Raw genomic sequence first — 13,696 nt, forward strand, 5'->3', positions numbered from 1 at the left:
TGGCTGCCTCTTAATTTCTTCTTTTTTAACCAACATAAGTTGATAAGTTCTTTTTGTGATAAATAAAACAATGTAGATTTAACTAGCATTATTCTCCAGAATACTTGAAAATGTCTTAAAATATTTTTACATTACTATGTAGTAAAGTACATATTTCTGTCTGTTTTAGATAGAGAGGAAACAAGAATTCTTGCTCATGGTTTCAAAATTAATGGAAAATTTTGAATGGAGCCAAAGGACATCTGACTATTTCATACTAGATTGTTAAACCTCTTCCTTTGTGTTCCACCTGTACACGTTCTGTGCCTAGGAAACTCTGAGCCACATTTTACTTGTCCAACAATTAACTATTAGCTTAAATCTTTTCTTTTTGTATTTTCTTTCAAATTTGACTTACTTTTTTAATCATTAAGAATCCCATTTCAGTGCCTATTGTTGATGTTGTGATGGGGATTCCTATATAAGAAAATTTGGGATTACTTTGGGAAGTCAGTATAGATAAGATTTTTGAAATCTATTTATCTAGAAATCCAGATTCAACAAAAGTTGAATTTGAATACAAGCTATCATCACTAGACTTCAGATTCTAATGGCATAGGGCAGCACAGGGTTCTCTCATCTTAAAAGTTATAATCACAGAGAATCTAGGTTTGGGAGTGGTGGAGTAAGTTAATTGGTCAAACCCTTGCATAGATAACAATTATAAAATTTGAACAAAAATGTATTGAAAGTATCCAGCTATTTGAAGGTACTGTCAAATAACCAAAGCAGGCAAGAGCCTTGAAATGTATTTATCCTTGGAATGGGTAAGAAATGGGAATTTGTTGCTTTTCAGTCTGAGAGGGATCACCAGTTCTTATAGCTCTGGCAGCAAAAAATGCAGTCCAACTACTTCATGATGGCAAAGGACAGAATACAAAGCTGGCAGAAGAGCTGGAAATATAGGTGGGGTATCCTGAAAGAAGAGTTGCAAAAGGGGTGATATCTAGAATTTTAGCATAAACTCTGCCCAAATTCTTGACTGACCACTAAACTGTGCTAGCGTTGGTTGGGGAGAGAAATTTGGGAACCATGCTTTAAAAAAAATATGTAGTTGAAGCATGGAGTTTGAGAGAACTGAAGAGAGATGTCAGCTGCATTTTGAGCCCAGACAAGTTAACTGCCTGCTAGAATACAAGAATAACAATCCTCAGAAGAACAAAACACAATCTAGAGTTATGAGAATATATTTTCCAAAGTCTCCAGTGTTCAACCAAAACTTAATGGGCATGGTAAGAAACCAGAAAATTAGATCCATACCCAGGAAAAAAGATATTTAATAAAATATGAGTCTGAATAGGCCCAGATGTTAGATTTGAAAGACTTCGAAGCAGCTATTATAAATATGTTCAACAAATTACAGGAAAACTGGTGTTAATAAGTGGAGAATCTCAACAGAGAAATGGAAACTTAAAAACAAATAAAATATTTTCAGATGCAGCTCTGACATGTAAAGAGCTTGTTAATTATCGCTCCCATCCTTAAAAAAAGAAAAAAGCTGAGCAAACTGAAAATGACTTTCTTCGACCCATAAGAAAACTGAGGTCACAGGGCAAACTGCCACCTTGAAATCTGGAGAAAGAAGTAAATTCAGAATCACAACCAAGATCTGCTTACCTGGAACAGATAACCACTTAGAGCCATAAACTGTAAGAACACAAGTGGTAATTTTGTTAAACTGCTGGTGGTTGCGTGTGGACTAGTATTCAAGTGAGAAACTCCTGGAGGGATGAAGTTCCTAGGGAGATACCCCACATCTCTGTGGGGTTTTGCCTCCAGGAATTCTGGTGAAGAGTCAGGAAAAATCCCATTATGCCTCTGGTTGGGGATGGGAAAAGTTACTATTATGAAATATACCCATAAATCTTAAAAAAAAAAAAAAAGGGAGGGCGTGCCTGGGTGGCTCAGTCGTTAAGCGTCTGCCTTCGGCTCAGGTCATGATCCCAGGATCCTGAGATGGAGCCCTGCATCAGGCTCCCTGATCTGCGGGAGGCCTGCTTCTCCCTCTCCCACTCCCCCTGCTTGTGTTACCTCTGTAGCTGTGTCTCTCTCTGTCAAATAAATAAATAAAATCTTAAAAAAAAAAAAAGAAAGAAATATACCCAGAGCATCTCCATGACAAAGATTTATTCACCAGATGAAAAGACTTTACCAGAGCTTTTTCCCACTTAGGGGAGAAGGGCATTTCCTTGACTCCAGTCCCCTCTAGCCTTCCTATCTGGGAAGAGGAGGGCACTAAGAAAGTTGTGAAGGTTACGGTCCAGGGACATAGACCCACTCAAAGACTAATATTTAATCATAAGATTATAGGACAATTCCTCTCCACCATACCATACCAAACACATCAGTCAGGCTCCAGTATAACAAATGGATTATAGCTAAAAGAACTACAAGACACAAACTCTGTCTAAAGAGGAGTTCTTAGGGAAGCTCAAAGGCAACAGAGGAGACACAAATATGGACACCATAGGAATGTGAGGCCTCTGACCCCTACAGTTATAGCAAACATTAAACACAGTTTACCTCCTGGCCAGATTAATATAAAACCTCACTCTAAAAGCCTATTTGCTTCAGTTTCTAGTCAATATATCATGCTTGGCTTTCCACAAAATATTACAGGACATACTAAGAGGCAAGAAAAAACTAAGCCTGAAGAGAGAAAGCAAGCATCAGAACCAGACTCAATTATGATTTTGGAATTAATCCGATGGAATTTAAAATACCAAATTAATATGTTAGTCTCTGATGAAAAAAGGACACAAAATGTAAGAACAGACAGATAATGTAAGCATAAGAACAGAAACTCTAAGAATGAATTAAAAGAAAATGCTAGAAATAAAAAACAATAAAAATGATGAATACCTCTGATGGGTTTACTAATGGATGGGATGAAACTGAGGAAAGAATCAGTGAACTTGAAGGTATGTCAACAGAATCTTTTCAGAAAAAATGCAAAGAAAAAAAAGAATGAAAAAAGAAAACATCCAAGAACTGTGGGACCATTTCAAAGGGTGCAGCATATGTGTAATTGGAATGCCAGAAGAGAAAAAGAACAAATGCAGCAGATGAAATGTGAATTAATAATGGTGAAAATTTTCCAAAATTAAATGTAGACACAAACCCATTGATCCAGGAAGCTCAGAGAATACCAAGCAGGATAAATACCAAAAAAAATCTATGCATAGGCATATCGTATTCAAACTGAGGAAAACTATATATAAAGAAGCTGAGGGGGGAAGGAACACCTTATCTATAGGTGAATAAGAATAAGAATTACAACGTGCTTCTTACAAGAAACCATGCAAACAAGATGAGAAAGGAGTGAAATATCCAAGAGGTAGTTAAAGAACTACCAACCTAGAATTCTATATATTTGGTGAAAATATTTTTCAAAAGTGAAACGATAATAGCTCTTTTAGACAAAAAGGAAAAAAAACTTGAGGGAATATATCACCTTGCAAGAAAAATGAAAAGTTCTTTAGAGAAGAAAATTGCTAAAGGTCAGAAACTCAGATCTATGTATAGGAAGGAAGAAGAGTTTGGAGAAAGAATAAATAAAGGTAAATTAAAATCTTTTATTTTTCTTTATCTCGATTGAAAAGATACTGTTTAATAGTAGTTTTGATGGTATTGGGTGATAATAGTGTATAGATTGGTAAAATAAATGACAGTAATATGCTGAGGAAAAAAATGGGACTACTCTGTTAAAAAGTACCTGCACTATATATGAAGTAGCATAGTGTTATTTGAAGGTGGACTAAGATTAGTTTAAAATGTATATTGCAAGACTCCAGCCACTGAGCATGTGCCATGAGACAGCTTTTCTGGGACAGAATGGTGCTGACTGCACTGCAAGGCTCTCCTCCAGGGGAGGGAAGCAGTCCATGCCTTGCCGGGCCCTTTAAGATTTGGAGTTTTGAATCCCAGCCATGTGACAGAGATAAAACACAGGAGAACTGGGGTGTCGGGTGTGCTGACAGTTGGGCACAGACATGTTGAGGGCAGCGATCTGACAAAAGCCTAGGACATAGGAGAGGAGGTTGTTTGCTTTTCTGTAAGGGCCTCCTGAACACCTGTGGCCATGAGTTCCCCTCCCCGGGGGACAAGAGGGCAGGGTGAGTCCATCCCTCCTCCCCTCCCCCCACCAGCGTGGTTGGACTTCGGAGAGAAACACAGCACCTGGAGGCTGGAGTCACTTGCACAAAACCCTGCTGCCTTGCACCCAGTAGGGGATTCTATGCAAAGGCAGGTCTGTTTGTGAACCGGCTCATAGGTCCTCTCCCTCAGAAGACCAACACCCCCCTCTCCCCTCCCCCCACCACATGTACCAGGTCAGCTGATCATGGAGTGCTCCAAAGTGTCAGCCCAATCCTGATGGAAATACGACCAGGCTGGCTTTCCTTCCTTCCTTCCTTCCCTCCTCCCTTCCTCCCTCCCCCACTCCCACTCCTTCCCCTCCCTCCCTCCTTCCTTCCTCCCTGCCTCCCTCCTTCCTCCCTCCCTCCCTTCCTTTCTTCCCTTTCTTTCTTTCTAGATTTTATTTATTTATTTGACAGAGAGAGACACAACGAGGGAGGAAACACAAGCAGAAGGAGTGGGAGAGGGAGAAGCAGGCTTTCCGCTGAGCATGGAGCCTGATATGGGGCTCAATCCCAGGACCCCAGGATCATGACCTGAGCCAAAGGCAGAAGCTTAACGACTGAGCCACCCAGGCACCCCTCTTTCTTTCTTTAAATTTTATTTTTTTATTATTATCATTTTAATTTCTTATATTTTCTTTTTTTTTTTCTTTTTTCTTTTTTCTTTTCCCTTTGGTATCAGGCTTATAGTTTTTTTGCTCATTTGTTGGTTTGTTTCTTTTTCTTTTTTTTCGATCAGACTTTTTCTTTTTTCCTTCTTTTGTATTCTTTAGAATTGGGTTTAATAGTTTTTTTGTTTGCTTTTTTTTTTTCCTTTTCTCTTTTCTTGGATCAGATTTTTTTTTTCAATTTTTTTATCAGGCTTATCTTAACAAACAAATCCAAGACACCTAGTTAAAGGTCTGAACATTACCCCCTGCAAGCAAGGAGGAACTCTGTAGATGACTGATCTGTGGGAAAGAGCAGCCAAAACACAACAGCAGAGAACGCACAGCATACACAGAAACACTGTATTATCTGTAAAATTGCTGTTCCTGTAGATTGTTTCTGTTCCTTTCTAGTCTTTGTTGCTTTTGGCCACTCTTTCCTGCTCAGAGGGTCCCCTTTAAGATTTTTTGCAGAGCTGATTTAGTGTTCACAAACTCCTTTAGCTTTTGCTTGTCTTGGAAACTCTTTCTCGCTCCATCCATTCTGAATGACAGCCTTGCTGGATAAAGTATTCTTGGCTACATATTTTTCCCATTTAGCACCTTGAATATATTATGCCACTTCTTTCTGGCCTGCCAAATTTCCGTGGGCAGGTCTGCTAGCTTTATTTGTCTACCTTTGTAGGTTAAGGACCTTATGTCCCTAGCTGCTTTCAGAACTCTCCATCTTTGTATTTTGCAAGTTTCAATATGATATGTCTTGGTGTTGACCTGTTTTTGTTGATTTTGAGGGGAGGTCTCTCTGCCTTTTGGAGTTGAATGCCTGTTTCCTTCCCCAGATTAGAGAAATTCTCAGCTACAATATGTTCAAATAAACCTTCTGCCCCTTTATCTCTTCTTCTGGGACTCCTATAATATTATCGTGCTTTGTGGAATCACTGAGTTCCCTAAGTCTATATTCATAACCTAATAGCTTTCTTTTCCTTTTTCTTTCAGCTTCATTATTTTCTGTAATTTTATCTTCCATATTACCTATTTGTTCCTCTGCTTCTTCCATCATCATTGTGATTACATCCAGTCGGTTTTGCATCTCAGTTAAAGCATTTTTTTTTATTTTGGCCTGATTAGTTTTTAGGTCTTTTGTCTTTGCAGCCAGGGTTTCTCTGGTGTCTTTGCTTCTTTCAAGCCCAGCTAGTATTCTTATGACTGTTCTAAGTTATTCTTTAGGTATATTGCTTATATCTGTGTTGAGCAAATCCTAGCTGTGATTTCTTCTTTATCTTTCTTTTGGGGAGAATTCCTCCATCTTGTCATTATGTCTAGGTTTCTGTCTTTTGCATGTCCAGGCCCTGGACAGTGTATGACCCTTCTTAATATAGTATTACTCTCAAGAGCAGAAACAAAACAAGCTTCCATAACATGCAAAAGACAGAAACCTAGACATAATGACAAGATGGAGGAATTCTCCCCAAAAGAAAGATAAAGAAGAAATCACAGCTAGGATTTGCTCAACACAGATATAAGCAATATACCTAAAGAATAACTTAGAACAGTCATAAGAATACTAGCTGGGCTTGAAAGAAGCAAAGACACCAGAGAAACCCTGGCTGCAAAGACAAAAGACCTAAAAACTAATCAGGCCAAAATAAAAAAAAATGCTTTAACTGAGATGCAAAACCGACTGGATGTAATCACAATGATGATGGAAGAAGCAGAGGAACAAATAGGTAATATGGAAGATAAAATTACAGAAAATAATGAAGCTGAAAGAAAAAGGAAAAGAAAGCTATTAGGTTATGAATATAGACTTAGGGAACTCAGTGATTCCACAAAGCACGATAATATTATAGGAGTCCCAGAAGAAGAGATAAAGGGGCAGAAGGTTTATTTGAACATATTGTAGCTGAGAATTTCTCTAATCTGGGGAAGGAAACAGGCATTCAACTCCAAAAGGCAGAGAGACCTCCCCTCAAAATCAACAAAAACAGGTCAACACCAAGACATATCATATTGAAACTTGCAAAATACAAAGATGGAGAGTTCTGAAAGCAGCTAGGGACATAAGGTCCTTAACCTACAAAGGTAGACAAATAAAGTTAGCAGACCTGCCCACGGAAATTTGGCAGACCAGAAAGAAGTGGCATAATATATTCAAGGTGCTAAATGGGAAAAATATGTAGCCAAGAATACTTTATCCAGCAAGGCTGTCATTCAGAATGGATGGAGCGAGAAAGAGTTTCCAAGACAAGCAAAAGCTAAAGGAGTTTGTGAACACTAAATCAGCTCTGCAAAAAATCTTAAAGGGGACCCTCTGAGCAGGAAAGAGTGACCAAAAGCAACAAAGACTAGAAAGGAACAGAAACAATCTACAGGAACAGCAATTTTACAGATAATACAGTGCTACTAAATTCATATCTACCAATAATTACTTAGGGGGCGCCTGGGTGGCTCAGTTGTTAAGCGGCTGCCTTCGGCTCAGGTCATGATCCCAGAGTCCTGGGATCGAGTCCCACATCGGACTCCCTGCTTGGCAAGAAGCCTGCTCCTCCCTCTCCCACCCCCCCTGCTTGTGTTCCTGCTCTCGCTGTCTCTGTCTCTGTCTCTGTCAAATAAATAAATAAAATCTTAAAAAAAAAAAAAACTACTCGGAATGTAAATGGATTCAATGCCACAGTCAAAAGCCATAGGGTATCAGAATGAATTAAAAAAAAAAAAGAGCCATCAATATGCTGCTTACAAGAGAGTCATTTTAGACCCAAAGACACCTCCAGATTAAAAGTGAGGGGGTGGAGAACCATCTATCATGCTAATGGACATCAAAAGAAAGAGGGAGTAGCCATACTTCTATCAGATAAACTAGACTTTTTAAAAAGACTGTCATAAGAGATGAAGAAGGTCTCTATATCATAATAAAGGGTTCTACCCAACAAGAAGACCTAACAGTTGTAAATATTTATGCCCTCAACTTGGGAGCAGCCAAATATATAAATCAATTAATAATAAACTCATTGATAATAATACAATAATAGTAGAGGATTTTAACACCACACTCATAGCAATGGACAGATCATCTAAGCAGGAGATCAACAAGGAAACAATGGCTTTGAATGACACTCTGGGCCAGATGTACTTCACAGACATATTCAGAGCATTTCATCCTAAACCAGCAGAATACACATTCCTTTTGAGTGCACATGGAACATTCTCCAGAAAAGATTGCATACTGGGTCACAAATCAGGCCTCAACAAGTACAAAAGGATTGAGATCATACCATGCATATTTTCAGATGACAGTGCTATGAAACTTGAAGTCAGCCACAAGAAGAAATTTGGAAAGACCACAAATACATGGAGGTTAAAGATCATCCTACTAAAGAATGAATGGGTTAACCAGGAAATTAAAGAAGAAATAAAAAAAATACATGGAAGCAAATGAAACTGAAAACACGACAGTCACAAACGTATGGGACACATCATAAGAGGGAAGTACATAGCAATATAGGCCTTCCTCGAGTAGCAAGAAAAGTTTGAAATACACAGTGTAACCTTATACCTAGAGGAGCTGAAAAAAGAATAGCAAATAAAGTCTAAAACCAACAGAAGGGAAATAATTAAGATTAGAGCAAAAATAAATGATACAGAAATAAAAAAGAAAAACAGTAGAACAGATCAATGAAACTAGGAGCTAGTTCTTTGAAAGAATTAACAAAATTGATGAACCTCTAGCTAGACTTACCAAAAAGAAGAGAGAAAGGACTCAAATTAATAAAATCATGAATGAAAGAGGAGAGATCATAACCAACACCACAGAAATACAAACAATTATAAGAGAATATTATGAGCAATTATATGCCAACAAATTGGGCAATCTGAAAGAAATGGATAAATTCCTAGAAACATAGGAAACATTCCAAAGCTGAAACAGCAAGAAATAGAAATTTGAACAGACCCATAACCAGCAAAGAAATTGAATCAGTAATAAAAAATTTCCCAACAAACAAGGGTCTAGGGCTGGATGGCTTCCCAGGGGAATTCTGCAAAAAATTTAAAGAAGAATTAATACCTATTCTCCTGAAGCTGTTCCAAAAAATATAAATGGAAGGCAAACTTCCAAACTCATTCTATGAGGCCAGCATTACCTTGATCCCCAAACCAGACAAAGACCCCACTAAAAAGGAGTATTACAGACCAGTATGCCTGATGAACATGGATGCAAAAATTTTCAGTACTAGCTAATCGAATCCAACAGTACATTAAAAGGATTATTCACCATGATCAAGTGGGATTTATTCCTGGGCTGCAGGGGTGGTTCAAAGTCCGCAAATCAATCAATATGATACACCACATTAATAAAAGAAAGGATAAGAACCATATGATCGTCTCAATAGATGAAGAAAAAGCATTTGACAAAATATAGCATCCTTTCTTGATAAAAACCCTCAAAAAAGTAGGGATAGAAGGAGCATACCTCAACATTATAAAAGCCATATACAAAAGACCCACAGCTAATGTCCTCAATGTCCTCAATATCCTCAAAGAACTCTCAGTTTTTCCCCTAAGGTCAGGAACACGACAGGGATGTCCACTCTCCCCACTATTGTTCAACACAGTTCTGGAAGTCCTAGCCTCAGCAATCAGAAAACAAAAAGAAATAAAAGGCATCCAAATCGGCAGGAAGATGTAAAACTTTCACTATTTGCAGATGGCATGATACTCTATATAGAAAACCCAAAAGACTCCACGAAAAAATTCCTAGAACTGATACATGAATTCTGCAAAGTTGCAGGATATAAAATCAATGTACAGAAATCTGTTGCATTTCTATACACCAATAATGAAGCTGCAGAAAGAAATCAAGGAATCGATCCCATTTATAATTGCACCAAAAACCCTAAGATACCTATATAAACCTAACCAAAAGGATGAAAGATCTGCATACTGAGGGGTGCCTGGGTGGTGTAGTCATTAAGTGTCTGCCTTCCGCTCAGGTCATGATCCCAGGGTCCTGGGATCGAGCCCCGCTTCGGGCTCCCTGCTCCACAGGAAGCCTGCTTCTCCCTCTCCCACTACCCCTTGCTTGTGTTCCCTCTCTCTCTGTCTCGCTCTCTGTCAAATAAATAAATAAAATCTTAAAAAAAAAGATCTTCACACTGAAAACTATAGAACACTTATGAAAGCAATTGAAGAAGACACAAAGAAATGGAAAGATATTCCATGCTCATGGATTGGAAGAACAAATATTATTAAAATGTCTATACTCCTGGGGCACCTGGGTGGCTCAGTCGGTTAAGCATCTACCTTCAGCTCAGGTCATGATCCCAGGGTCCTGGGATCAAGTCCCACATCAGGCTCCCTGATCAGCAGGGAATCTGCTTTCTCCCTCTTCCCATCTCCCCTGCTTGCACTCTCTCTCTCTCTGTCACACACTCTCTCTCAAATAAAATCTTTAAAAAAAAAGTCTATACTCCCCAAAGCAATCTACACATTCAATACAATCCCTACCAAAATAACACTGGCATTTTTCACAGAGCTAGAACAAACAATTCTAAAATTTGTATGGAACATGGGGCGCCTGGGTGGCTCAGTTGGTTAAGCGACTGCCTTCAGCTCAGGTCATGATGCTGGAGTCCCGGGATCGAGTCCTGCATCGGGCTCCCTGCTCAGTGGGGAGTCTGCTTCTCCCTCTGACCCTCTTCCCTCTCGTGCTCTCTATCTCTCATTCTCTCTCTCTAAAATAAATAAATAAAATCTTAAAAAAAAGAAAAAAATGGACATTCTGAATGAACACCTCACCAGAGAAGATATACAGATGGTTAAAAAAAAAAAAGCCAATAAAAAATGCTCAACATCATTGCAATTAGGGAATTGCAAATTAAAAGAATGAGATACCATTACTTACCTATTGGAATGGTTGAAATCCAAAAAACAAAACAAAAACAGAAACAAAAAAATCCTTGACAATACCAATTGCTGGCAGGGTTGTGGAACCAGAACTCTCATTTATTGTTGATTGGAATGCAAAACAGCACAGCTTCTTTGGAAGATAGTTCGGTAGTTTCTTAAAAGCTTAATGTGGTCTAAGCATATGAACCAGCAATAGTGCTCCTTGTTGGTATTTATCCAAATAAGTTGAAAACTTACATTCACATAAAAACCTGCACAGACATAAGAAAGGATTACTAAGGTATACTCCGAACAATTATATGCCAGAAAATTAGATTACCAAATCAAGTGGACACATTCCTGAAAAGATAAAATCTACCCAACCTGACTCAAGCCAAACCAGAACACCTGAATGGACCAATAGCAAGTAAGGAGATTAAATTAGCAAATTAAAAATTACCTACAAAGGAAAGCCAAAGACCAGATGTCTTCACTGGTGAATTCTACCAAATATTTAAAGGATTAACACCAAAGCTTTACAAACTTCAAAAGAAGAAGAAGAAGAAGAAGGGAACATTTACCCAACTCATTCAGTGAGGCCACAATTATTACCCTGATACCAAAACTACAAAAACATCGAAGAGAACTACAGAATAATATCCCTTATGAATATAGATGCAAAAATCCTCAATAATAAACTAACAAACTGAGTCTAGCAACATGGTAAAAGGATCAGACACTATGACTAAGTGGGATTTATCCCAGGGTTGTAAGGTTGGTTTAACACATGAAAATGAATCGATATAATACACCATATTGATAAATAAAAAAACAAAAGCCACACCTTAATAGACACAGAAAAAGAATTTGACAAAATGCAATGCTTTCATGATAAAAATTAAAATCTTGGAATAGAAGGGATATTTCTCAGCCTGTATAAGGCCATCTGTGAAAAACCTTTAACTAAATCCTACTTAGAGGTGAAAGAATGGATGTTTCCCCACCAAGATCAGGAAGAAGACAAGGATATCCACTCTTACCACTTCCATTCAAATTGTAATAGAGGTTCCAGCTAGAGCAATAGGCAAGGAAAAAGCCAACCAGATTGGAAAGGAAGAAGTGATAAAATTATCTGTATTTGCAGATGACATGATTTTGTATACAGAAAATCCAATAATGAAATACTGCTCAGCAATATAAACAAAATGCTGATACACAAAATAACATGATGGATCTCAAAAAACAGACTGAATGAAAAAAAGACACAAAAGAGTACCTCATATATTATTTCACTTTAAAATTTCATTTAAAAAATCCAAGAAAGGGAACTCTATGACAGAAAGTAGATCAGTGGTTGCCTGGGAATAGGTGTGGAGGATTGAGTGCAAAGATGCACGAAGGAACCTATCGGTGTGATGGGAATGTTCTATACCTTGATTATTGTGATTGAGTTAAATTCACAAATGCACACATTTGTGAAACCTCATGGATGGTTTACTTAAAATGAGTGTTTGTTATGTAAATTATACCTTAATAAATTTGATTAAAAAAAACCCACTGATATATACTTTTGATTTTAAAACTAGGATTGCATGATAAACTACTGTATTTCCTGAACATAGGATGCTATACTCTTTGAGCAGCTAGTGATCAGGTATATGGTGAAGAAATGTGTGAGTAGTTCTCTTTCACAAGATCATAGTCACTTGCTTAAATAGGTATAAAAATGCTGAATGGGTTTACTTTTGAAATGTTCAGTGAAACATGTCAAGCAATAAAGTGCTGCAGAGAACCCAAAATATAGCACCTAAGGAGATTATTAGTAAATCTACATCTGTTGGTAAAGGAATGTCCCTTTCCGCTGATAGTAATGATAAATATTATGCTCAAAATTTCTTTCTTTTGATAACACTTACATGGTTAAGAGTTAGGAAATAGGAATTATAAAGAAGAGCAGAAAGAAGAGAAAGAGTGGAATTAATTAGAAGTGCTGAAGAGCAAACAATAATTAAAAAAAAACACACACAACTCAGAAAGAAGCTATAATTGTTCTGTTGGGAGGCCACAGTCAACGTATCTATGGAGACCATATCCTTTGAAACAAAACAGTCTGTTGGTTGAACACAGTATCTAAAATTGGGTACTTCCCTAAACATTCTTATACCCTGTATCACAGACATAACCCACCTTTGCTTTGTTATGAGTCCACATTCATTGGACTATGAAAGTACATTCAGGAAAATTTTCTACTGTATTAAAGAGTTGAGGTAAGAGGCATTGATTGTAGGGGGTTACATACAGATTTCCAGGTAGAAACCATGAAAATGAAAAGATTTTAGAGTTCAAGGGTTTAAACACTCAGTTATCTAAAAGATTTTAATCATTCCATCGCTCTCAATTTGCTCATTGCTCTCAAAGAGCTTAAAATTAGTGAAACCTACTTCTCAAAGATGCTTGGTGTCAAGTTTTATTTTCTAAGTAAGTATAGCTTGAGTCTTTTTGAGGTTAATTTAATCATAATAAATATTTTCAACTCTAGAGTTCATGGACCTTTCTTTCCAAGAATTCTGAGGCGCAGGAAGGGAAAAAGAGATTTTGGAAAGACTATAACACATATTGTGGCAAAAGTGATGACTACTGACATGGTAAGAAATACACTTTATCCCTATTTGTTCATTTAAGTTGTAGTTGTGTATAATCAGAAAAGAAGCTCTTTGGGGGTAGGCTTCTTATCTGACATTAATGCCTTCTTTCCCCCATTACATCCACTTCAGTGATTAGCATATAATAGATACTAAATAAATAAATGTCAGCAACTATTTACTGAGTACAAACCTTATTGCTAGGCACTATGCTAATAGTAGCTATGGGAAGGATAGGAGACAAATATGAGAAAGACTGCATTTGAGGGAGATACCATTTGAACCAGATCCACAGTCTTGCTGCTTCATACATTTGAGAAATTACTGAAGGATAGTTTTGCTAGAT

General features: G+C 37.6%; 1 protein-coding gene across 1 annotated transcript in view; it reads left to right on the forward strand.

The window, feature by feature from the left end:
- SHCBP1L (SHC binding and spindle associated 1 like) overlaps nucleotides 1–13,696 on the forward strand; it is a 39,806-nt gene that overhangs the window by 17,616 nt on the left and 8,494 nt on the right. Inside the window, exon 6 of the mRNA XM_025877854.2 lies at nucleotides 13,248–13,353. Coding sequence (XP_025733639.1) covers nucleotides 13,248–13,353 — 106 coding nt within the window. The remainder of the gene's footprint in view (nucleotides 1–13,247; nucleotides 13,354–13,696) is intronic.

This window comes from Callorhinus ursinus, unplaced genomic scaffold (genome assembly GCF_003265705.2).
Source record: "Callorhinus ursinus isolate GAN/ISIS: 27379988/994484 unplaced genomic scaffold, GSC_fseal_2.0 scaffold13, whole genome shotgun sequence".
In the NCBI taxonomy this organism is placed as follows: domain Eukaryota; kingdom Metazoa; phylum Chordata; class Mammalia; order Carnivora; family Otariidae; genus Callorhinus; species Callorhinus ursinus.